We start from the raw sequence: 24288 nt of genomic DNA, 5'->3' as shown, positions 1-24288 counted from the left end.
GCACATAGAAACTCAGTGAATATATGACGAACGTTGAACAACTGCTCAAAAAACATGTAGAGTGCTGAATCACATTTTGAAATAATTGTTGCTAAAGAACACTCCAGCATCTGGTTTTGATTTGTTGAAGCAAATAACTAGATAAACGTCATGGTCAATGATGCACTCAGAGAGCTTCATTACATTCCTCAACATCCTTCCGCACCCCCGTCCCCATCAGTCCTCTAGCAACCCCCTATCCCTGCTGCTTGCACCGAGGTCTGAGCTTCCTGCCAGGCAGTTGGAGGGCCGTGGGCACTTCTCCACCCCTCAGTGCAAGCTGGGAGAACTAGAAGAGTATTGTCTTCTACAGAGAACCTTGCTCAAAGTGTTTAGTTTTTAAAAATATTCATGAAAACCTAACAATTTTTAGATAGGACACGAACATCTGACTTTTGATACTGAGATACACACATAACCAACAACTGCTAGAACTTCCACTGTGGCCTCCTCATGGCAGTTATCTTTTAATAGGTTCTTCTCCAATTTAAAGAGATTAGAATATTATACAATTTAAGTACCTTGATTTCATTAATAACCAGTTTCACTTTGTGTACACACTGAATGTTTTCACTACGTGTTCATTTATTCTGTTGACGAAAATGTCGGTTTCTTGATGAAAACAAAACTAAAACTACACTGAATTTCCATTAGATTAAATGCAAACCAGAGCTGGTTATCAAATCTTGATCAAAAGAAGAAGGGATATGGAGTTCAGAGATTTGCTGGAGAGATGGGAGCCATAAACTGAAGGCTCAGTTCTTTCACTATTGCAGTGTGGAAAGAGTTTTTTTAACCCAAAGTACTAATTAGAGGGTAATGTACTTACGTGGTTGGGAAGTACGTATATACCACCCAAAGGGAAAGGAAAACAGACGGGTGGGATCTTCTAAGGTCAAGGTGATGCTGGTTTTTCCTAAGCACTGTGCTGAGTGACTAGGTTGTGAAATCACCCTCTGGAATCTTGAATACAGAAAGCCAGCTGTTTGGAAGAATAAAACCTCAGACAAAATAGCCACTAGAATGGAAATATTTTTCTTGAGTATTATCTTTCAGGAAAACCAGAACATGTGCACATTACACACTGTTTGCTCACAATTCCCAGCAACCCCTTTTGCTTGTTGCTACAGGCTGGCCTCACTCCTGTCTCTCGCGCTTCAGTGACCAGCCCGTCTCGCCTGGCACTGCAGCCCCCAGAAACACCTGCCTCAACGAGCGAACCCACCCTCTACTTGTAAAATGAAACAAACGCTCAGTGGCACTACTGCCTAAAAAGGAAGGGTCTCGCTAACACCTTTAAAAACAAAACAAAAAAACAAGTGATGGAATTTCCAGTGAAGAAACTGGCTTTGAGAATACTGTAGAAATTGTAGCCTGAAACCATTCATGTTTTTGGTAGTTTTCAAATTTTATTTCCAACTACTGCAGTAACAAAATACTGTGATAATTCTGCATGGAATGTGGCAACCTTTTAAATCAATAAGGTCACAAATTAGTATTCCAACAGCACTTTGGCCTACGGAGCTCTTGATAGGGGAGGATTATTACAATCAGTCCTGTAATATTACAGACATATGCCTTTTCAGTATCTCGTGATAAAAATATTCATCATGTATACACTTCTACTCTTTATAAGCACTATCCTTCTGGGCTGCAGTGGGTAAGGGGGAAATTCCTCCCACACGTGGGTTTCTCTATACCATACAGAAATAGCGATCACTTCTGCAGTAATGTACATTATTAAATTTTTAGTTGAAAATAAAAGAGCGAATTATCCTATTATATCCTTTCCCTGGAAGTAAAAAGACACACACCATTACAAACGTAAAATGAGTCAAACTTCTATTTTATTGACAGGAGTCCAAAATGAATACAAAAAGATGCCTCCTTTGCATGTTACGTTTTTTTTTTTTTTTCCTTAAAAGGCTTCTGAGTCAGGTAGATTAAAAGCTAAGAATGTATTTCAGCTTTTATAGTGAACCTTTTAAAAAAGGTTTAATAACATGAGTCACCAACATCAGAGAACATATGGTCCCACAATCGTTTTTAGACCTATAGCTTATAAAAAGAATTAGATCCTGCACTGATCTGCTAAAATAGAGGCTTAAAAATGTTTTAAGCCATTAAAAGCCATGTTTATAATCTGTCTGATAACTCTGGGCAATTAAGAAAAGGAAAATCCCCAATGTAGCCCTCTATATTATGTGGAATGTGACAGAATGCCAACTTATGACCAAGACAGGTAAAAATAAAAAGTTTAAAGCTATGAATGGAGCTGTTATAAACAGTCTTGTATCACTGCAAAATGTCAATAAATGAATGACAGAGCTTATCAAAAGATTAAAACGAGCAGATGTTACTTAAAATATTTGTGTGGTGTTTATCACACTTTAATGTTTGCTGAAAACTAAAGCTAAACAAAGAAAAACTGCTCACTTATAGACTGGTTTTCATGTACCTTTACTTTTACTGGGACCATAAATTGATCAGATAATACACAGCCCACACTCTGGACAGTTATAACAAAGGGTTTATTATCATTTGCCGATGAAATAAATGCACCATCCCATTCCTGAAAGGCTTTAACAAGCCTGAAGCGTTTTTCAGACTGTACCAAGGCTTCCCCACGGCCTAGTTATATTATGCACCCATTTCTAGTAAAGAACTAAAACCTCCCTCAACATCAGTTCCACACTGTTTCTGGTTTATTATACACTTCCAAAACAGCAAAGAGCTGCAAATACTGTGGTCCACTCAGAGCACGGCTTAGTCATCATCTTCCTCCTCTTCTTCCTCCTCCTCAAAGCTATCTTCAAAGCCCTCGCTGTCCTCCTGGTCTTCATCCCCCTCTATTGCTGTATCCCACTGCGGGTGATTTTCTGGTACAGGTTTAGCCTCATGAACTTCCAACTACAAAGAAGAATTAAATGCAGACATCAGAAATTTGGGGAAATATCTGATTATTCAGATAAATATAAAGATATTATCAGATATTTATCTGATAGATAGAAAAGGTTTTCTTTGACCACAGCAATTATAAAGAAATAGACTATAAATGGTTGTTAACTCCAAATTTAACATATTTATTTAAAATAGATATTCGTCCCAGAAATAAAAAGGTAATCTACTAACATACGAATATAGTCAAATTTCTAATACGGTTTGACATTCTAACTCTATAGAAGCTGCACTATTTACTCTGTACAATGAAAGATTAATTGTGATTCTTGAGCAAGAACACTGAGTTATGTCTTAGTACGTCTGATGTCTTCATAAGTCTGCCGAGACAAGAAAAACTCAAGTGTGACTTTCAAAAAAGTATTTTGCAGCCTCCATACTCATAAAGTAAAATTCTATAAGCAATGGAAAGAAATCCGGCACCCTTGCGGGAAAACACAGGCCTGCCTCTCCCGGCTCCCTTTACTTTGGGACTCCAGTGCGCCAGGCAACAATACTCCAACACAGTGTTTACACAACAGAAGGCCTTTTACGGTTTCAAGTGAAACTGGTAAACACTGACAGGAACGTGCTTTAGATAATACTTAAACAAAGTGTATAAGATGATTAAAAACAAACTAATCTCAAAAACTAATAAACACTCCAACAGAATCTGTGGGAAAATATGTGTACTTTTCTAAAAAACAAACATACAAAAAAACCAAAAACAAAAACCCAGAACCCAGTTGATGAGGCCCTGTAAAGTCATAGCATATCAGAGGACATTAGGAGCATCAATTAAGTAATCTATATTTAATATTCTCCATCAGTCTAATAATTTATACTCAAGGTTCTAAAGCATTATGCTCCTTTAACTCAACAAGTTCAGTTTATTATTTAAAGAGTAGACCCCTGAGTGTATCATATACAAAGTATGAGAGGACATCTTTTTCCCTCTATTATTCTACATTTCAGATCCAGAAATGCTTTCCTAGTATATTAAGCATGCATTCAAACAGGCAACCATATTTATTGAAGAGTCACTATTCTTACCTTCAAGGGTTTAATCTGATCCAAACCCATATAGGAGTCTGATCTCAGAAACACTGTATACTGATAATTTCCAGGCTTGCCTGGTGCAGGAAACTTCAGTTCTACCTAGAAGAAAAAAAACAGCACTTAAAATCCGTATTTTGAGAAATGGAAGAAAGAACATCATCTAGGTCTTTTACTATAATCTTTAATAATAAACTAGTAGATGTGTTTCTCTGAGTTCTATGAGCCATTCTAGCAAATTATCAGACTCAAGGAGGGGATCACGGGAACCCCGATTCATAGCCAGCTGGTCAGAAGTATAGGCAACTTGAGACTTGCAACTGGCAGCTGAAGCACGTGGTGAGAGGTTGGGGGGTGGAGTCTTGAGGACCTGAGCCCTCACCCTGTGGGATCTGATGCTAACTCCAGATATATAGTGCCGGCATGGCATTGAGCTACGATGCAGGACACTCAGCTGGTGTGAGAAACAACTGCTGGGTGCGGGGAAAAACCCACACACGTGGTGTCAAAAGTGTTGTGTGACAGTAGTGTGAATAAATGAGAAACACACAGAAATGAGTTTTTCCTTCACAAATGCCCAGTGCTGGAAATAACCACATGATCTCACTCAGATGTGGACTCTAAAAACAAAACAAATGAATAAACAAACAAAAAACAGAATCTGATCTACAAATACAGAGAAGAAACTGATGGTTGACAGAGGGAATGCTGGAGGGGATGAGGGGATGAGCAAAATGGGTGAAGGGGAATGGGAAATACAGGCTTCCAGTTATGGAATTAATAAGTCATGTAACCAAAAGGTACAGCATAGAAAACGAGTCAGTAATATTGTAATAGCACTGTATGGTGACAGATAGTAGCTACAGCTATATTCATTGTGAACATAGTATAACAAACAGAGAAGCTGAATCACTGTTATAGACTTGAAATTAATGTAACATTGTATGTCAACTATACTCAAATAAAAGAAATTTTTTAAAAACATGCCGAGTGCCTTAAAATGTCAATAAGGTACTTATTTCCTTTTAAATCATAAGCTTCATACACAAAGAGTTACAAACTCTTCAAAATTTCAATTCCAGGGAAAGAAGATGGCAGGGAAGTAGGAGAATCCTAGGCTCAAAACATCGCATGAACATAACTAGATACCATCTAATCATTCTAAATACCGTGGCAATCAAACAGCTAAGGGCTGTGAGAGAGAGAGAGAGAGAGAGAGAGAGAGAGAAGAAGCCATGTCGAAGAAGGTAGGAAGTGTGGAGACACAGTTTGGAAGAGAAATGGATGGTGGCCACTGTGGTAGGGAGGGAGCTGCAGTTGGAGAGAAGGGCATGAGACAACCTAGCACACAGGGGAGTGCACGAGGAAAAGGAATTCCCACAGCAATGGGCTTAGAGAGCAAGAGAGCCCAAATTTCGTGAATTCTTGCAACCAGCAGGGCTTAAAGCCTGGAGCTTTATTTATTCCTTTTATAAAGATTTTTATTTATTTATTTGGTAGAGAGAGAGAGTACAAGCAGGGGGGAGCAACAGGGAGAGGGGAAGCAGGCTCCTGCTGAGCAGAAAGCAGGACATGGGGCTCAATCCCAGGACTCTGGGATCATGACCTGAGCCTAAGGCAGACACTTAACCGACTGAACCATCCAGGCGCCCCAAGCCTGGAGTTTTAAAGGTCAGCATGCTTGGCTCTGGGAGAGTTCAGTGGGCACTGGGGCTGCTCTCGGAGAAAAGGCAGGGCAAATGGTCCATGGACATATAGCATGGTAACAGCGACCTGAGAAGCGCATGGGGCACACAGTGGGGAGAGTATTCGCTCATCTCAGAGGGCACCAGAGAGAGACCCCTCTGGGGCCATTACCCCCACCCTCACCCCTCAGCATAAGACAGGGCCACCTGCAGGAAGAAGCGATGGGCCGATACTCACTACCTAACTTGCTTACACCAAGCCCCCCACCACCACCACCTGTACTCCAGTGGAACCACCCCTCCCAGTCACACTGGCCTCAATCCCAGCACAGTGGGCCCCAAGACAGGGCCTCAGTTCCCATGGTGGTGGCAACAGGACTTTCACAAGCAGACCAGAACACACCTAGTTAAAACTTGCCACATTCAGGCCAGGGACCAAACATTGCCCACCGAGAGGCAAAGGGACCCTCTGCAGACAAGTGGCCTGAAAAATAAAGCAGCCAGAACACAAAAGCAAAGCCCACACAGCACGCACTGGAGACACTCTCTGAAGCACCAGGCCCTAGGGAACAAGGGACACTACACTGTAGAGCACTACAGGACTTCCTCTAAGTAAAGCCATTACTCTCAAGAACAGGAGACATAGCTGACCTTCCTACACACAGACACAGACAAAATGAGAAGACAGAGGAATCTCTCCTAAAAGAAAGAAAAGGACGAGGCCATAGCAGAAGATCTACGCAAAACAGATGTAAGGAACATGCCTGGTAGAGAACCTAAAGCAATGATCATAAGGATACTCACTCGGCTTGAGTGAAGAGTGCAAGACATCAGTGAGACCATTAACACAGAGATAAGGAATAACATAGCAGAGATAAGGAGCTCAATGAAAAAATTAGACACACTTGATGGAATGAATGGCAGGGTGGAAGCAGCAGAGGAACAAATTAATGACCCAGAAGACTAAAGAAAACAATAAACAGATCAATGAAACCAAGAGTTGGTCCTTAAAAAAAAAAAACAAAACAAAAAACACACCATGAAACTGATAAACCGTTACCCAGTTATCAAGAAAAAGACCCAAATACATAAAATTGCAAATGGAGGAGGAGAAATTAACAACCACCACCACAGAAATACAATTATGAGAGATTATTATGAAAAACTATGTGCCAACAAATTGGACAACCTAGAAAAAATGGATGAGTTCCTAGAGCCATATAGCCCACCAAAACTAAAACAGGAAGAAATAAGAAAACTTGAACAGAATGACAGCCAGCAAAGAAACTGAATCAGTAATCAAAAAACAAGTCCAGGACCAGATTTCTACTAAACATAAAGAAGAGTTACTACCTATTCTCAAACAATTCCAAAAAATAGAAAGGACGGGAAACTTCCAAATTCATTCCAGGAGGACAGCATTACCCTCATATCAAAACCAAATGAAAATAACACACAAGGGGCACCTGGGTGGCTCAGCGGGTTAAAGCCTCTGCCTTCGGCTCAGGTCATTGATCTCAGTGTCCTGGATCAAGCCCCACATCGGGCTCTCTGCTCTGCAGGGAGCCTGTTTCCTCCTCTCTCTCTGCCTGCCCCTCTGCCTACTTGTGATCTCTGTCTGTCAAATAAATAAATAAAATCTTTAAAAAAAAAAAAAAGAAAGAAAGAACACAAAAAAGAGAACTACAGGCCAATACTTCTAATGAAAAGAAGCAAAAATCCTCAATAAAATACTAGCAAAATGAATCTAATAATACATTAAAAAATCATTCACCATGATGAAGTGGGATTTTTTTCTTAGGTTGCAAGGTTGGTTCAATATTCTCAAGCCAATGTGATACATCACATTAATAAGAGAAAGGATAAAAGCCATACGATCTTTCCAATAGACACAGAAATCACATCTGACAAAGTAAAACATCCATTCATGATAAAAACCCTCAACAAGGGGCACCAGAGTGGCTCAGTCAGTTAAATGTCTGACTCCTGTTCTCAGCTCAGGGTCATGAGTTCAAGTCCCGCACTGGGCTCTGGGCTGGGTGGGGAGCCTACTTAAAAACAAAACTACACAAAACCCAAAAAAAAACCTCAATAAAGTAGGTATAGAGGGAACATACCTCAACATAATAAAGGCCAGCCATATATGCAAAACCCCAATGCTAGCACCATCCTCAATGGACTAAGACTGAGAGCCTTGCCCCTAACGTGAAGAAGACAAGGATGTCTACTCTCATCACTTTTATTCAACATAGTACCGGAAGTCCTAGCTATAGCAATCAGACAACAGAAAAAAATAAAAGGCATCCAAATTGGTAAGACAGAAAGAAATCTTTCAGTTTGTGCCGATGACATCATACTATACATAGAAAACCCAAAAGACTCCATCAAAAAACTGCCAGAACTGATAAAGTCGCAGGCTACAATATCAATGCACAGAAAAATGAAGCAGCAGAAAGAGAAATGAAGGAATCAATCCCACTTACAACTGTATCAAAAGCAGTAAAATACCCAGGAATAAATCTAACCAAAGACGTTTATTCCTATACTCTGAAAATTATAAAGCACTGATGAAAGAAACTGAAGACATAAAGAAATGGAAAGACATTCTAGGCTCCTGGATTGGAAGAACAAATATTGTTACAATGTTTATACTACCCAAAGCAATCTACACATTCAATGCTATCCCTACCAAAATACCAACAGCATTTTTCCAGAACCAGAACAAATAATCCTAAAATTTATATGGACCCACAAAGACCCTGAGTACCCAAAGCAAAGCTGGAGACATCACAATTCCAGAGTTCAAGTTATATTACAAAGCTGAAGTGATCAAAACAGTATGGTACTGGCACAGAAACAGACACATAGATCAATGGAACAGAACAGAAAATCTCTACATTAAACCCACAACTATATGGTCAATTCATCTTCAACAAAGCAGGAAAGAGTGTCTGGTGGGAAAAAGACAGTCTCTTCAACAAATGGTTTTGGAGGGCAACGCGCCCAAAGAACCTGGACCACTTTCTTACCCTACATATAAAAATAAATTCAGATGGATTAAAGACCTAAATGTAACACTTGAAACCACAAGAGTCCTAGAAGAGAGGACAGGCAATATCTTCTTTGACATTGGCCATAGAAACTATTTTCTAGATAGGTCTCCTGAGGCAAGGAAAACAAAAGCAAAAATAAACTATTGGGACATCATCACAATAAAAAAGCTTCTGTATAGTCAACAATCAACAAAAACCTACGGAATGGGAGAAAATATATGCAAATGATTTATCTGATAAAGGGTTAGTAACCAGTGGGGCACCTGGATGGTTCAACTGATTAAGTGTCTAACTCTTGATTTTGGCTCAGGTCATGATCTCAGGGTCATGGGACTGAGCTCTGTATCAGGCTCCTCACTCAGCAGTCTGCTTCTCTCCCTTCTCCCTCTGCTCCTCCTCCTGCTCTCTCCCCCTCTTCTCTCAAATAAGTAAATCTTAAAAAAAAGGGAGGGGGGACCAGTATCCAAATATATAAAGAACTTACAAAACTCAATATGCAAAAAACAAGTATTCCAATTAAAATGGACAAAAGAGAAGGTTCCATGTGCACTTGAGAAGAATGAGTATTCTGTTGTTTTAGGGTGGAATGCTCTGTCTATATCTATGAGGTCCATCTGGTCCAATGTGTCATTCAATGCTCTTGTTTCTTTATTGATTTTCTACTTGGATGATCTGTCTATTACTGAGAGAGGTGTGTTAAGATCTCCTACTATTAATGTATTCATATCAATAGGACTCTTTATCTTGATTAATAGTTTTCTTATGTAATTGGCTGCTCCCATATTGGGGGCATAGATATTTACAATTGTTAGATCATCTTGGTGGATAGTCCCTTTAAGAATTATGTAGTGTCCTTCTGTATCTCTGACTACAGTCTTTAGTTTAAAATCTAATTTATCTGATATGAGAATCGCTGCTCTGGCCTTCTTTTGAGGCCCATTGGCATGAAAGATGCTTCTCCATCCCTTCACTTTCAGTCTGGGTGTATCCTTAGGTTCGAAATGGGTCTCTTGTAGACAACATGTGGATGGGTCCTGTTGTTTTATCCAATCTGCAACCCTGTGTCGTTTTATGGGCGCATTTAGGCCATTCACATTGAGAGTGATTATTGATAGATACGTTTTTATTGACATCGTGTTACCCCTGAAGTCTTTCTTTCTGTAGATTGTCTCCATATTTCTGTTCAGTGATATTCTGGGGATTTTTCCTTTTATAGAACCCTCCCCTTAATATTTCCTGCAGTGTTGGCTTGGTGGTCGCATACTCTTTTAAGCCTTGCCGGTCTTGGAAACTCTTTATCTCTCCATCCATTTTGAATGTCAGTCTTGCTGGGTAAAGTATTCTTGGCTGCATGTTCTTCTCATTTAGTGCCCTGAATATATCTTGCCAGCCCTTTCTGGCTTGCCACGTTTCTGTGGACAGGTCTGATGTTATTCTGATGGGCTTTCCTCTGTATGTAAGGAGCCTCTTCGTCCTAGCAGCTTTCAAGAGATTGTATCTACAATTATGATTTCTCAATTTTACTATTAGGTGCCTTGATGTTTTTTTAGAATCTATAATCTTGGGGGGAGACCGTTCTGCCTCTAATACATGAACGCTGGTTCCATTCACGAGATTGGGAAAATTTTCATGGAGAATTTGTTCCACTATATCTTCTAGACTTCTTTCTTTCTCCTCCCCTTCAGGGATTCCAATAATTCTGACATTGGAACGTTTCATGGCATCATTTATTTCCCTAATTCTGTTTTCGTGTCTTCTAAACTGTTTGTTCCAGGCTTCTTCCTGATCCTTTCTCTCTGTTTGTCCTCTAGATCACTAATTCTATCTTCTGTCTCAGTTAGCTTTTAGAGAATTTAGATTAGATTCGAACTCATTGAGAACATTGTGATCATCATCCCTGGTGGCTTTCAGTTCTGCCCTAACATTGTGAACATCATCCCTGGTGGCTTTCAGTTCTGCCCTAATCAATTCCATTTTGTCATCCATGGCTCTCTCCAATCTAGCTATTGCCTGGATAATTGTTAGCCTGAATTCCCCTTCTGACATACTGTCTATGTCGATAGCCATTAGCTCTGTTGCAGAAGGCCCAGCCTCTGAATTTTTCTTCTGTTGGGCATTCCTCCTCCTAGTCATTTTGGTGAGAGATGGCTGAACGGATGTAGCTGGATGTATCGACCGTGGTGCAGTCATGAACATTGCTTCAAAAAAGCCATACAGATGGTCAACAGACATATGAACAGATGCTCAACATGACTTATCAGGGACACACTGGTCAAAACTACAATGAGATATCACCTCACACCTGTGAGAATGGCTAAAATCAAAAACGTAAGAAACAACTGGTATTGCTAAGGATATGAAGAAAACAGAACCCTCTTGCACTGTTGGTGGGCTACAAACGGGTGCAGCCACTGGGAAAAACACCACTGAGGTTCTTCAAAAAGTTAAAAACAGAAGCACCCTACAATCTAGCAATCATATTACTTGGTATTTACCCAAAAAGTACAAAAACACTAATTCAGGGGCACCTGGGTGGCTAGTCAGTTGAGCATCTGACTTGGTTTCGGCTCAGGTCATGGTCTCAGGGTCATGGAACAAGCCCCATGTTGGGCTCTGTGCTCAGCAGAGAGTCTGCCTGGGATTCTCTCTCCCTCTCCCTATGCCCCTCCCCTTACTCTCTCTTGCTCTGTAAAATAAATAAATCTTAAAAGGAAAAAAAACAAAAACCACTAACTCAAGGAGATACATGCACCCCTGTATTTACAGCAGCATTTACAATCGCCAAATTATGGAAGCAGACCAAATATCCATCAACTGATGACTGGATAAAGATGGGGTATACACATACATACAATGCACTATTACTCAGCCACAACAAAAGAATGAAATCTTGCCATTTGCAATGACATGGATAGAGCTAGAGCATATAATGCTAAGTGAAATGAGTCAGTCAGAGAGAGAGACAACACCATAAGACTTCACTCATATGTGAAATTTAAGGAGCAAAATAAATGAGCAAAGGGAGAAAAAAAGAGAGAAAGACAAACCAGGAAACAGACTCTCCACTACAGAGAACCAGTGGTTATCGGAGGAGGTGGGCAGGGAATGGGTGAAAAGGTGACGGGGTTTAAGAAGTGCACTTGTGATGAGCACCAGGTGTTTAAAATAAAAACTTGAGGAAAAAATTTCGTTTCCACTCACACAAAGGAAGAATAAGTTATTAAGATGGCATTTGGATGTTCTGGTGATCTGTCTCCAATCTCCAAAATCCAGATTTTGTAGGCAAGGTTATATATTAAAAAAAAACAACTAGGAAAAATGAACTAAAAAAAATTCATGGGAATATTGTTTTTTAACATTAATCTCACAATTTAACTTTCTAAATATACCATAAAACCCAGAAATTGTAAAAGATAAAATTACTAAATCACACTACCAAAAAAACCCAAATAAATAATGTTTGTACTTTCCCTTGGTAAAAACTGCAGTAGTAAAACAAACTGGGGAGAAGTATTTGCAACAAGTATCACAAAGGGATGCAACACTTAAAACAATTCCCCAAACCAATTAAAAGACCAATAACTCAACAAAAATGAACAATGGTCAAAAACAGACATAAAAGTAAGTACAATTCAAATACACTGGAAGATGTTCAGTTTCACTCCTGAGATACAAAATTTACACTTACACTGAGTATAAGTAGCATAGTAAAAAGTGATTAAGGCAAGAACCATCAATGTATATTAAAATGAGCAGATAAAAGACTAGTAGAGAATATTAACATAGTGCCCAAGTATTACCTGAATGATTAGAGGAAAAAAATACCTTTTATAGTAGAGAAAAGCCCTAATTAAATGTCTAACCACTGTCTCACCAGTGTGGGGCAAAATGATATAATGTCCCCTATAAGAAGGTTGTATCACTTATGTAGTATTTTTGCCAAAAATATTTAAGATGAATATAAGCATGAGTAACCAATGAGAGAAATTAAACTGGTGGGTATTCTACAAAATATTTTGCCTGGACTCTTCAAAAATTTTGATGGCATGAAAAATTTAAAAACAAAACACCAAGAGTTCTAGAATAAAGAAGACTGACAACCAAATGCAATGCATGATCCTTGAATGGATCCTGAATTTTGAAAACAAAACAAAAACTATTATTTCACATTAGTGAAATAATTAAGAAAATCTGAATATGGACTGCACATTAGATAAATACCATATCAATGTTAAATTTCCTGAATAGAGTAATTTTATTGGGCTTATGTAGGAGATGGACTTTGTTCTTAGGAGATACATGTTTAAGTATTTAGGGTTACAATGTCATGATGTCTACAGGCACACATGCAGAGGAAGATATTAAACTATCTTAAATATAAGGCAAAATGTTAACTGATCAGTATAGATGAAGGATATGGGAGTTCATAATAGTATGCTTGCAACATTTCTATAGGTTTGAAACTTTTTAAAATAAAAGATGAGAGAAAAAAGTAAGGTGTATGCTATTTTGTATACAATATTGGAGAAAATACGTATGTGTATTTCCTTGTAATTTCTATACAGTATTACATGAAGAATAGACAAAAATTTTGTTTAACATCATTGGCCTCCAGGAAGGAAAATGGGTGACTGAGAGGGATGTTTCAATGGGTGCACTTTTGTGTATCTTATGAAATATTAACTAGGTGAATTTATTATCTGCTCAAAAATAGGTAAAACTTAAATTTAAAAAATAGTAATATAACTGCTCTATCCAAGAAATACCCTTTAAGTTAACACTAACTCTATGTATCAAATAAACAACAACAAACTACTTCATACATTTACTACTTGGTTATAAAAGAGGAAAAATACTTTTAGATTAAAAATCAGTATCACAGAACTATCTTGAAATTCAAAAAACCCTTGCTCTTTCTAGAGAAGAAGCATGAAATAATCAAGAAAAACAAGATAAACAGATAAAATGTGCTCATCACAATGATACAGTAGTGATGACATTAACAATGAATAACCCCACATAATCAAAAATTCCATTCTAAAAATCTAATTACCAGTTCTTAAATTTGTTTTTAAGACTGAAGATATTTATCTTAGCACTAATCCAATGAGGATAAAAATCATAAATTTTTGTAAAATACAATTAAGTCCTGGACAGGAGAACAAAAGGCGTATGTTCTCAGACACTAACAGTGAAAACTCCCAAAAATAAGTTGCCTATCTTTAACAACACTGTATAAATTTCTAATCGGCCTCTCCCGAAAGACACTAGAGAACAGTTATAAAATGTGCCTAAACAAATAAAATACAATAAGCCAAATATGATAAGCTGACTTCTAAGAAAGACTTTATGAAGAAGCACGATGGTGAGATACCATATATTTGTAAAAACTGAAATAGTGTTGTTGGATAATTACCTCTTCTGTATCTTTTAGTGTACACACATGATATGGCATAGATATTAACGTCTGTTCCTTCCTATCTGCAATATAAAGCCACCACCATTCTTGTTTTTCCTGCAAAGAAAAAAAAAGTTTATGTTATCAGAAAGAACTAGAGAAATAACTGTTCTGCCTTGTCTCTTCTTAGACGTATTGTTCTGGTTTTATCACCACATTATTTCCAGCATAGATACAGTGCCTGGTACAAAGTAGATATTTAATATTTACTGAATGAATAAATCATTCTTCACCATTTGTAGATCTGCTGTCCAAAAGAATTCTCCATGTAATTTGGGGGTTTCAAATGGCCCCTTAGAAAACCCTAATGATGGCCCTCTGTATTAAAATCCCCTGTATTAGCCTTAAATGACAAAAGACAGCCTAAAAAATAAAACATTATAAACCACACTACAATATCATCTAGCAAATAATCTTGGTAATCCTGCCTAGTAAGAAGCAAAAGCCAGAAAGTAGGAGTGGAAGGGACTTGGGCAACCAAATCAGAAATCATTAAAATATATCACTCATAATAGAGCATCTCAGATTTAAAAGTCTATCTATACTTTTCACTGCACATGATTTTAATAAGTGCAGCATTTTTAGTAGAACCTCATAAAAGATTAGAGATAGAAAAAGAGGTCAGTAAAGAAACTGCCACAGAAGTCCACATAGTCTGGAAGCACCAAGCTTCAATGTGCTTAGTGAGTACTGCTATGCGGGACACATCTGTAACTGTTCAGTCATCTCTTCGTATCTGCTGCTTAAGAATTGGTCAGGGAAGGGTGCCTGGGTGGCTCAGTAGGTTAAGCCTCTGCCTTCGGCTCAGGTCATGATCTCAGGGTCCTGGGATCGAGCCCTGCATCAGGCTCTCTGCTCAGCGGGGAGCCTGCTTCCTCCTCTCTCTGCCTACTTGTGATTTCTCTGTGTCAAATAAATAAAAAGCTTTAAAAAAAAAAAAAAAAAGAATTGGTCAGGGAAGACAGCTTTTTTTAAAAATTTTTTTAAAAGATTTTATTTATTTGACAGACAGAGATCACAAGTAGGCAGAGAGGCAGGCAGAGAGAGAGGAGGAAGCGGGGTCCCCGCTGAGTAGAGAGCCTGATGCGGGGCTCGATCCCAGGACCCTGGGATCGTGACCTGAGCCGAAGGCAGAGGCTTTAACCCACTGAGCCACCCAGGCGCCCCGGAAGACAGTTTTCTAAAATGACTTAAAGAACTCAACCAAAACAACACTAGACAGTTCTAAATTTTCAACTATCCAAAAGAAAGTTAAAAAAAATAACTTTTTACTGAAAACAGTATCATACAGAAAATTTTTTTTTTTTTTAATATTTATTTGACAGAGAGAAATCACAACTAGGCAGAGAGGCAGGCAGAGAGAGAGAGAGGAGGAAGCAGGCTCCCCGCGGAGCAGAGAGCCTGATGCGGGGCTCGATCCCAGGACCCTGAGATCATGACCCGAGCCGAAGGCAGAGGCTTTAACCCACTGAGCCACCCAGGCGCCCCCAGAAAATGTCTTTTTAAGCCAAAATCACTCACACTTTCTATTTTATTTTATCCACAAGACATTAAAATTTGATTATCTTTCTAAGAATGCTACACTAAGGTCAACTAAAAACTCTTGTAAACTTCAAAGCACTACAACAACATTAATAAGCAGAATAAGTAAGTCAGAAGTACATGTTTAATCTAACTTCTGCTTAACCTGAGGGGGACTACCACAATAGATACACGTGTATATATGTGTGTTTGTCTCCATGTGTTGCACACACAAAGTGGGTAAAAACATAATGGACTCAAAGCAGGCCAGAGTCTGAGTCACCACTACTCAACTCCACCACAGTAACACGAACACAATGAGTGTGACGGTGCTCCAATAAAATGTCATTCAGAAAACAGGCAGGGAGGCTGACTTGTCTGCAGGCTGTAGTTTAGCCAATGCCTGTTTCAAAGCCACACAGACCTGGAGTATTTCACTTCTCTAAATGTCACTTTTCTTTTCTGTTTAAATGAAGAGTGCCTAACTCGGGACGTGTTGTGAGGATGAACTGAGATAATACAAGCAATGTTACAATGTCTAGAACACTGATCATGATAAATAATAATCATGGGGGCGCCTGGGCAGCTCAGTCCTTAAGCATCTGCCTTTGGCTCAGGTCATGATCCCAGGATCCTGGGATCGAGCACCGCATCATCCTGTCTTGGGCTCCCTGCTCAGCCGGGAGCCTACTTCTCTGCCCCTCCCGCGGCTTGTGTGTACAAGCCCGCTCTGTCAATTAAATAAAAAAATCTTCTTAAAAAATGATAATCATGATTATTAATGAAATAAGGTAGACACCTCAATCATTTTAGTTCTGGCATTTCATTGTCTGAAATCTCATTACCAGAACTTATATGTAATATAAGAAGCACTCAAGAATGTGCAATTCTTCTTTACCTCTTCACTAAGAGAATGTCTTTCCCTCTGATCTCCCAGGTTACTTGATTAAAATGAGATTCATTCAAGAATATTTATTAAGAAGCTAGTGAATATCAATCCATGGCATTGTATTTAAGCACAGACTCTTTGATGCACATAGTAAAAGTGGAAAATACGCTGTAGCATGAGTTATGCTGGGTTTTTCTGCTGGGTGAGATTCCTCACCATTGAATGAGTTTCAGTAACATGTAAGTCAATTATAATCATAAAACTTAAAGCAATTTAAGTGAGTAGTGAGGCTGTTAGGGTAGTCTGGTAGGTACATGGAAGGTAGACAGGTAGTGTTAGGAAAATCCTAAATAAATTTTATCTGATAAATGGTACTTTGAGATGTTTACAGTGCAGTTGTAGCTTAAATCAGAAAAAGGCATTTTCAAGTCTAATGTTCTAAGGCAGTGAATGAACGTTTTGCTTATTAGCTAAGCACACTCTAAAATGAACTGTCTGTTGTAAGGGCACAAATTATGCAGCTTATAACATCCCATGGCACTTTTAAAGCCAATCAATGAGTGGAATTCACTTGCTTGACTTCGGAAGTCTTGGGGTTGGCAGGTTACTACTGCAATGGGCAAAATGCCTTTAACAGATGGGCTAGAGCTCAGGACACGCCAGAAGATCAGCAAGCGCGTTAACGTGGAATCCTGGGCTGACTTCTTTCCAAGTCAAAACAACAGTCTGTGCAGAGCCATTCCTTTATTATTAGGAAAGCCAAATTACTTGGGAATTTTGCCTTCAGCAGCCCCCAGCAACTCTGGATTGACATTCTAAAGCAGAAAGCAGATTTATACATGAAATCACCTGCCAAACACGAGTGCTGAGCAGGAGGTGCTATGGCAAAGCTGTGAAGCAGTCTGTGGGTCAGCTTCCCTGAACTAAGAGACAACCAGTTCTTGACCTCTGGCCATAGACAGAACCGTGGCAAAAGCAAAACCTCGTCCAATTCCCAAGTTCACTGGAAAGACAAAAAACTCAACATCCACAGCTGAGCAGGCCAAAAGCACAAACCAAATAAGGACAAGAGAACAAAGAGCACTGATCATCTGTCCTAAGCTTGGGGCTCAGCCACTCTCAACTCTTACCAAACTTAGCTGGTCCCACAGCCACTGGCTATTCCCATGGACTGGGGCAATTACGAGGGCCAGAGCAACTGTAATGGCTCCAGGTGGCCAGTATAGGACCATCAGAGAAAACCCATGAGAAAAATATTTAAGAACTTTTTTCTTCCTACCCAAAACTTGACAGACACGAGGGATTCACAAAACCCATGTAGTCCTACAATGAGGACAAAATACGCACTTGTCTGAAAGACTGCCTGAACTGCTAAAGAGAAATCACCAGCACAACCTCCAGTCATCCAGGCACAGAAAAGACAGAAGCCCAGGAAACCGCAGAAGTACTTACAGAGTTAACAATCCCCCCATTCAACGACACGTTCACTCAATCTAATTCGCACTGAAAGGTATCCTTCAAAATGTGGCCTGTCAAGAATGGATCATCTTTAGCCCCTCTGAGCCAGTATACACCATAGAGGGATAACAAGCAACTGAAAAATACCTAAAGAGAAAGTAAATGGAGTAAGGAAAACAGGAATAACTCACCTCAGGAAAGTAAAGACTATAAACAGGATGTGTTATCTTTGATTTGGTCTCCAGGAGAGCTCTCTCCTTTCGCTGTATACTTTGTTGTAATTCTTGCCACTCCTAGTAAAGTAAAAATCAAACACTTGAAATCAAGTATGTTTTCAGTTGTTCTCACGGAAGAGTTTCCATCCTTCTTCCAGCTATTATTCCTGACAATGCTAACTACCACCGAGTTCAGCCCCACAGACGTGATCATTGCCCTGCTCAAAACTGTTACAACAGATCATTTCATAAATCAAATCTAAGCCCTTTAGTATGAACTACACTGTCATGATCTGACCTGGGCCAATCTCTTCAGTCTCCTGTCACTGCCTGTTTCTTTGCACTTTCTATTCTTCATTATTATTATCATTATTATCATTTATTTTGCACTTTCTATTCTTGCCACTTCTCACCAAGCTGTTTCACTCCTCCTAAACCATATTTGGATTTTTGTTTTCTCTTTCTCTAACCTGGGAAATTCCTACTATTATTTCTTCAGGAGCTGCTAAAACCTAAACCAGGAGCTCCTGAATACCAGAAATTTCCCTCAACTGAGTTGGATCATTCCCTCCTTTGTGCTATCACTGTACCTTGCATAAACTGTGCATAATCTCTTTTGTACCCTAATGTTTACTTACATGTCTGCCTTCCCCACTAGCCTACTATCATTCAAGGGCAGAAACTGTTTTACATTTGGCTTGCATTCCTCTCTCATCAAACACAGTGCTTGCCGTGTGACAGATAATGAATAACTGTTTGTATAATTATTTGACAACTGAATGAATGTATTTTTGGTATCTAAAGAAACTAGTCTGTCACCTCTCCTAATCCTAATACTATACTCAGAAAGGAGTATGTCAACTCTTCTTTCTCAAAGCACGCCTGGAGAAATAATTCCCTTAATAGGCTTTAATTTTCTTGGCAATCAATTTAATTCCCAAAGTACAAAAACAGCCAAGGGCCAGCAACTGCTATAAAGTCATCCTTGTTTTCCCCCACCACTCCCAATGGCAAACTCCCCACCACATTACGGCATACCTCGCTTAACTGTACTTTGCACATCTGCATGCTTCGCAGATACTGTGGTTTTCACAAGATGAAGGTTTGTGGCAACCCTGTGTTGAACAAGTCTATTGCTGCCATTTCTCCAACAGCACTCATTTGCTCACTTTGAGTCTCTGTGTTACATTTTGGTAATTCTTGCAATATTTTAAACCTTTTTATTATATTTGCTATGGTAATCTGTGATCACTGATCTTTGATGTACTACAGTAACTGTCTGGGACAACACGAACCATGTTTACGTAAGATGGCAAACTTAGTCAATAAATGTGTGTGTTCTGACTGCAACAACAATGGGTTGTTCCCCATCTCTCCCCCTTCTCCTTGGGCCTCCCTGAGATACAACAATATTGAAACTAGGCCTATTAATAACCCTACAATAGCCTCTAAGTGTTCAAGTGAAAGGAAGAGCTGAGAGTCTCTCACTTTAAATCAAAAGCTAGAAATGATTAAGCTTCGTGAAGTAAAGAAGGCAAGTTGAAAGCCAAGATAGGCTGAAAGCTAGGCCTCTTGTGCCAAACAGTTAGCCAAGTTGTGAATGCATAGGGAAAATTCTTGAAGGGAATTAAAAGTGCCACTCCAGGGAAGACACGAGCGATAAGAAAGCAAAACAACCTTAGTGCACGTATGGAGAAAGTTTTAGGGGTCTGGACAGAAGATCAAACTAGCCACAATATTTCTTTAAGCCAAACTTAATCCAAAGCAAGGACCTGTCCCTTCAACTCTATCAAGACTAAGAGAGGTGAGGAAGCTGCAGAAGAAAAATTTGCAGCTAGCAAAGGTTGGTTCATGAGGTTTAAGGAAAGAAGGCGTCTCCGTAACAGGAAAGGGCAAGGTGAGGCAGCAAGTGCGGGTGTAGAAGCCACAGAAAGCTCTGCACAGGATCCTGCTGGGAGAATCCAAGATTGCTACACTACAGGACAGACTTTCAAAACGGAAGAACAGCCTTATATGGGAAGAAGATCCCATCTAGGACTTGCAGAGCTAGAGAGAAGTCAATGCCTGGCTTCAAAGGACAGGCTGACTCTCCTGTTAGGAGCTAATGCAGCTGGTGATGTTCAGTGAAGGCCATTACTCACCGACCTTTCTGAAAATCCTAGGGCCCTTAAGAAATACACAGAATCTCCTCTGCAAGGGCTCTCTAAATGGAACAACCAAGCCTGAAGGACAGCACATTTGTCTACAACATGGTTTACTGAATATTTTAAGCCACTGTTGAGACGAACTACTAAAAATTTCAAAGTATTACTGCTCATTGTCAATGCACCTGGTCATTCAGGAGCTCTGACAGAGATACACAGTGAGATTAATGCTGTGTGCATGCCTGCTAACACAGCATCCATTCTGCAGCAAATGGACCAAAGAATAACTACCACTTTCAGGTCTTACTAGTTTAGAAATACTTTTTTTAAGGTGATAGCTGCCACACACAGTGAGTGACTCTTTGGTGGATCTGAGCAAAGTATAATGAAAATCTTCTCATTCAGCCTTTTACATGCCATCAAGAACATTTATGATTCATGGGAAGAGGTCAAATATCAGTATTCAGAGGAGTTTGGAAGAAGCTGATTCCAAGCCTCACAGAAGACTTGGAGGGGTTCAAGACTCCAGTGGGAGAAGAAACTGCAGATGTGGTAGAAAGAGCAAGAGGTCTGGAATTAGAGGTGCTGCCTGCAGATGGGCCTGAACTGCTGCCATCTCACGAGAAAAGGTTACTCTCATGAGGAGCTGCTTCTGATGGCTGAGCAAAGACAGTGGCTTCCTGAGATGGAATCGATTCCCGGTGCAGACGCTGTCAAGACTGCTGCAATGCTAACAAAAGATTCAGAATATGACAGAAACTTAGCTGATAAAGCAGCATCAGGATTTGAGAGGTCTGACTCCAATTCGGGAAGTTCTACTGTGGGTAAAATGCTATCCACCAGCATCTCATGCTACAGAGAAATCATTTGTGAAGGGAACAGTCAATGCAGCAAACTTTATTGTCATCTTATTTAAAAAACTGCCCCAGTCACACCAACCTTTCAAGCGCCACTGAAGAGTTAGCAGCCATCAACACTTAGGCAAGAGTTTCCACCAACAAAAAGTTTACAACTCGCTGAAAGCTCATATGATGGTTAGCATTTTTTAACAATAAAGAATGTTTTAATTAAGGCATGTATGTTAGACTACACTACAAAATAGTATAAACGTAACTTTTATATCCACTAGGAAATCAAGAAATTCATATGATTTTCTTTACTGCGATGCTGGTGTCATTGTGGTGGTCTGGAACTAAGCCTGTAATATCTCCAAGGCATGCCTGGAATTCCTTATACTTTTATCCTTTGCCCTTTACTTTTTTATCCTCTTTTTCGCCTCTACCTGTGTCTCACAGGCTCATCAGGGAATCCCCTTTTTTCTCCTAATTCACAGGGTAACTTTTAGCCCAGTCAGAAAAAAACAGAACAACACAAAGGAAAGGTTGATCAGTTTACAGATAATTTGCAGTAGGTCTCTAAGGACCCATTATTTGTCCACCAAACCCTCTTTTCTACAGCCCATCCAAAACTCAGGTGCAACTTAATGCCACACCATGAGATTTTTTTTTTTCTATTCTCTCTACCCTCACAATCTTAATAAGTCCCTTAGAGACTCCTCCTTTCCTTAATGTCTTATATACCTCTTGAAACAAGGTGGCATTCTGTAAATGTTAGTCTTCTCCTTAACCAACCTCTTGACATTAGAGTCCACAGTAATGTTTCTTTATTTTTAAACACTACCTGGAACTTTTGAAAGACTCTTCTAAGTAACTGCTTAGACCATAACCCACCTTTCCTAACTGATTTGCAGACTCAGCTCCAATGGTGAAAATTACTCTAAGACACAAAACTGACTTCACCTCAGATCTGCATCCTATACTAACGGCAATTTAAGAGAGCCAATCCTTGTTAGAAACTATTCTTCTTTATAATTCTGGCCACCATCCCACAAACATATTCTTGCAAAATAAGAGAAGATTATAAAATATACTGGTATTGTTTAAGACAAACATACAAGCAAGTACACAAATGAAAAACGACAAAAAACGTAACTGTCAGAGGCATATAATTCTAATTATTTAAACCCATAAGTCTTACTGCTTCATCATCTTTGTTCTGCTTTTCATCTTGCTCTCTATCAGAGTCTCTGTCACTACCATCATCTTTTTCACTTTGGGATTCTCTATTGGTTTCTTCTTCTTCAGAATCACTGCCTTTGTCAGAAACTTCTTCTTCGTCTTCCTTTACTGCAGCTTCCTGAAAGAAAAAAGCAACCACAAAGTTCTGAATATCTCAGTGAATTCTGAGTCCCTGAAGCTAACTTAATGTCATTATAATTCAATTAGCTCAAGATTATAATTTCACTATTCATACAGAATTTTAAAGAATTAGAAACACACGTATTTATAAATATGTGGTAATCAGACTAAAGACTTTAACATCTGGCTTATTTGTCTATTGTTAGTTATTTTTCATGTTTGTAAAACAAAAAATATTTTATCTTTAAAGCATAAAGTGTACCACTAACACAATGGCAACATGGCTCATCTTTCAAAACATCAAATATATAATACATATATATATATATATATATTTTTTTTTTTTTTAAGATTTTATTTATTTATTTGACAGAGATCACAAGTAGGCAGAGAGGCAGGCAGAGAGAGAAAGGAGGGGAAGCAGGTTCCCTGCTGAGCAGAGAGCCCGATGCGGGGCTCGATCCCAGGACCCTGGGATCATGACCTGAGCCGAAGGCAGAGGCTTTAACCCACTGAGCCACCCAGGCGCCCCCATATATATTTTTTTAAATTAACGATTTATTTATTCATTTGAGAGAGTGAGCACGTGCATGTGGCATGAGCGAGGGGGAGGGGCAAAGGTAAAGAGAATCTCAAGCAGACTCCCTGTTGAGCGCGGAGTCTGAGAATACAGGGCTCCTTCTCGTGTCCCTGAGATCACGATCTGAGCAGAAACAAGAGTCAGATACTCAACCAACTGAGCCACCCAGGCACCCCACTTATACAATATATTTTATTTGAGATGAGGAAATGGAAAGCTCATAGAAAAGTACTGCTTTGAGAATTTAATATTATCTTCTATAGCTGATACAGTATAATGCAGTAAGGAAAGCCAATATCCCAGACAAAATATTTACTAATCCATTTCAAGAAAGAAGAATAGCAAATTAAATACAAAAAAACTCAAAATAAATAAAACAGACCTGAAATCAATTTAAGAGAAGGCAGATACGCAAAGGGAAATCTAAACAAAACCAAAACCAAATCTTTGAAAAGATTAATAAAACTGAGAGAAGACTTATTAGGCAAGACTGATCAAAGGAAAAAGAGAATACAATAATGGGAATAAAAGAGACATTACTACAGATCCAAAAGAAATTACAAAGAGAGGACATTATCAATAACTCTGTCAATAAACTTGGTAACTTAGAAGAAATGGACAAATTCCTTGGGAAGTGTAATTTACTAAAATTGATATAAGGAAAAAAGCAGAATTTGTTAAAGAAATGGACTCCAGGGGTGCCTGGGTGGCTCGGTCGTTAAGCGTCTGCCTTCAGCTCAGGTCATGATCCCAGGGTCCTAGGATCAAGCCCCATACTGGGTTCACTGCTTGGCGGGAAAACTGCTTCTCCCTCTGCTACTGTAATACAGTAGCTTGTGTTCCCTCTCTCCCTGTGTCTCTCTGTGTCAAGTAGATGAATAAAATCTTTAAAAAAAAAGAAGAAGAAGAAGAAGAAAAAGAAGTGTACTCTAAAACTAAAAACCCTTTTTAAAAACTCCAAGCCCAGATGGCTTCTCTAGATAGTTCTTCCAAATATGAAACAAACCCAATCTTATACAGACTCTTCCAGGAAAAAGAGAAAGAAAGAATACTTC

General features: G+C 39.2%; 1 protein-coding gene across 1 annotated transcript in view; it reads right to left on the bottom strand.

The window, feature by feature from the left end:
- Positions 1-1864: 1864 nt before the first annotated feature.
- SEC63 (SEC63 homolog, protein translocation regulator) overlaps positions 1865-24288 on the bottom strand; it is a 72740-nt gene continuing 50316 nt past the window's right edge. The window contains exons 17-21 of the mRNA XM_046005500.1: positions 22493-22651; positions 18288-18389; positions 14187-14285; positions 4030-4134; positions 1865-2949 (exon numbers count right to left, since the gene is read on the bottom strand). Coding sequence (XP_045861456.1) covers positions 2806-2949; positions 4030-4134; positions 14187-14285; positions 18288-18389; positions 22493-22651 — 609 coding nt within the window. The 3' untranslated portion in view covers positions 1865-2805. The remainder of the gene's footprint in view (positions 2950-4029; positions 4135-14186; positions 14286-18287; positions 18390-22492; positions 22652-24288) is intronic.

The sequence above is a fragment of the Meles meles genome, chromosome 5 (assembly GCF_922984935.1).
Source record: "Meles meles chromosome 5, mMelMel3.1 paternal haplotype, whole genome shotgun sequence".
Lineage (NCBI taxonomy): Eukaryota > Metazoa > Chordata > Mammalia > Carnivora > Mustelidae > Meles > Meles meles.
This window is presented reverse-complemented; position numbering and strand designations above follow the sequence as displayed.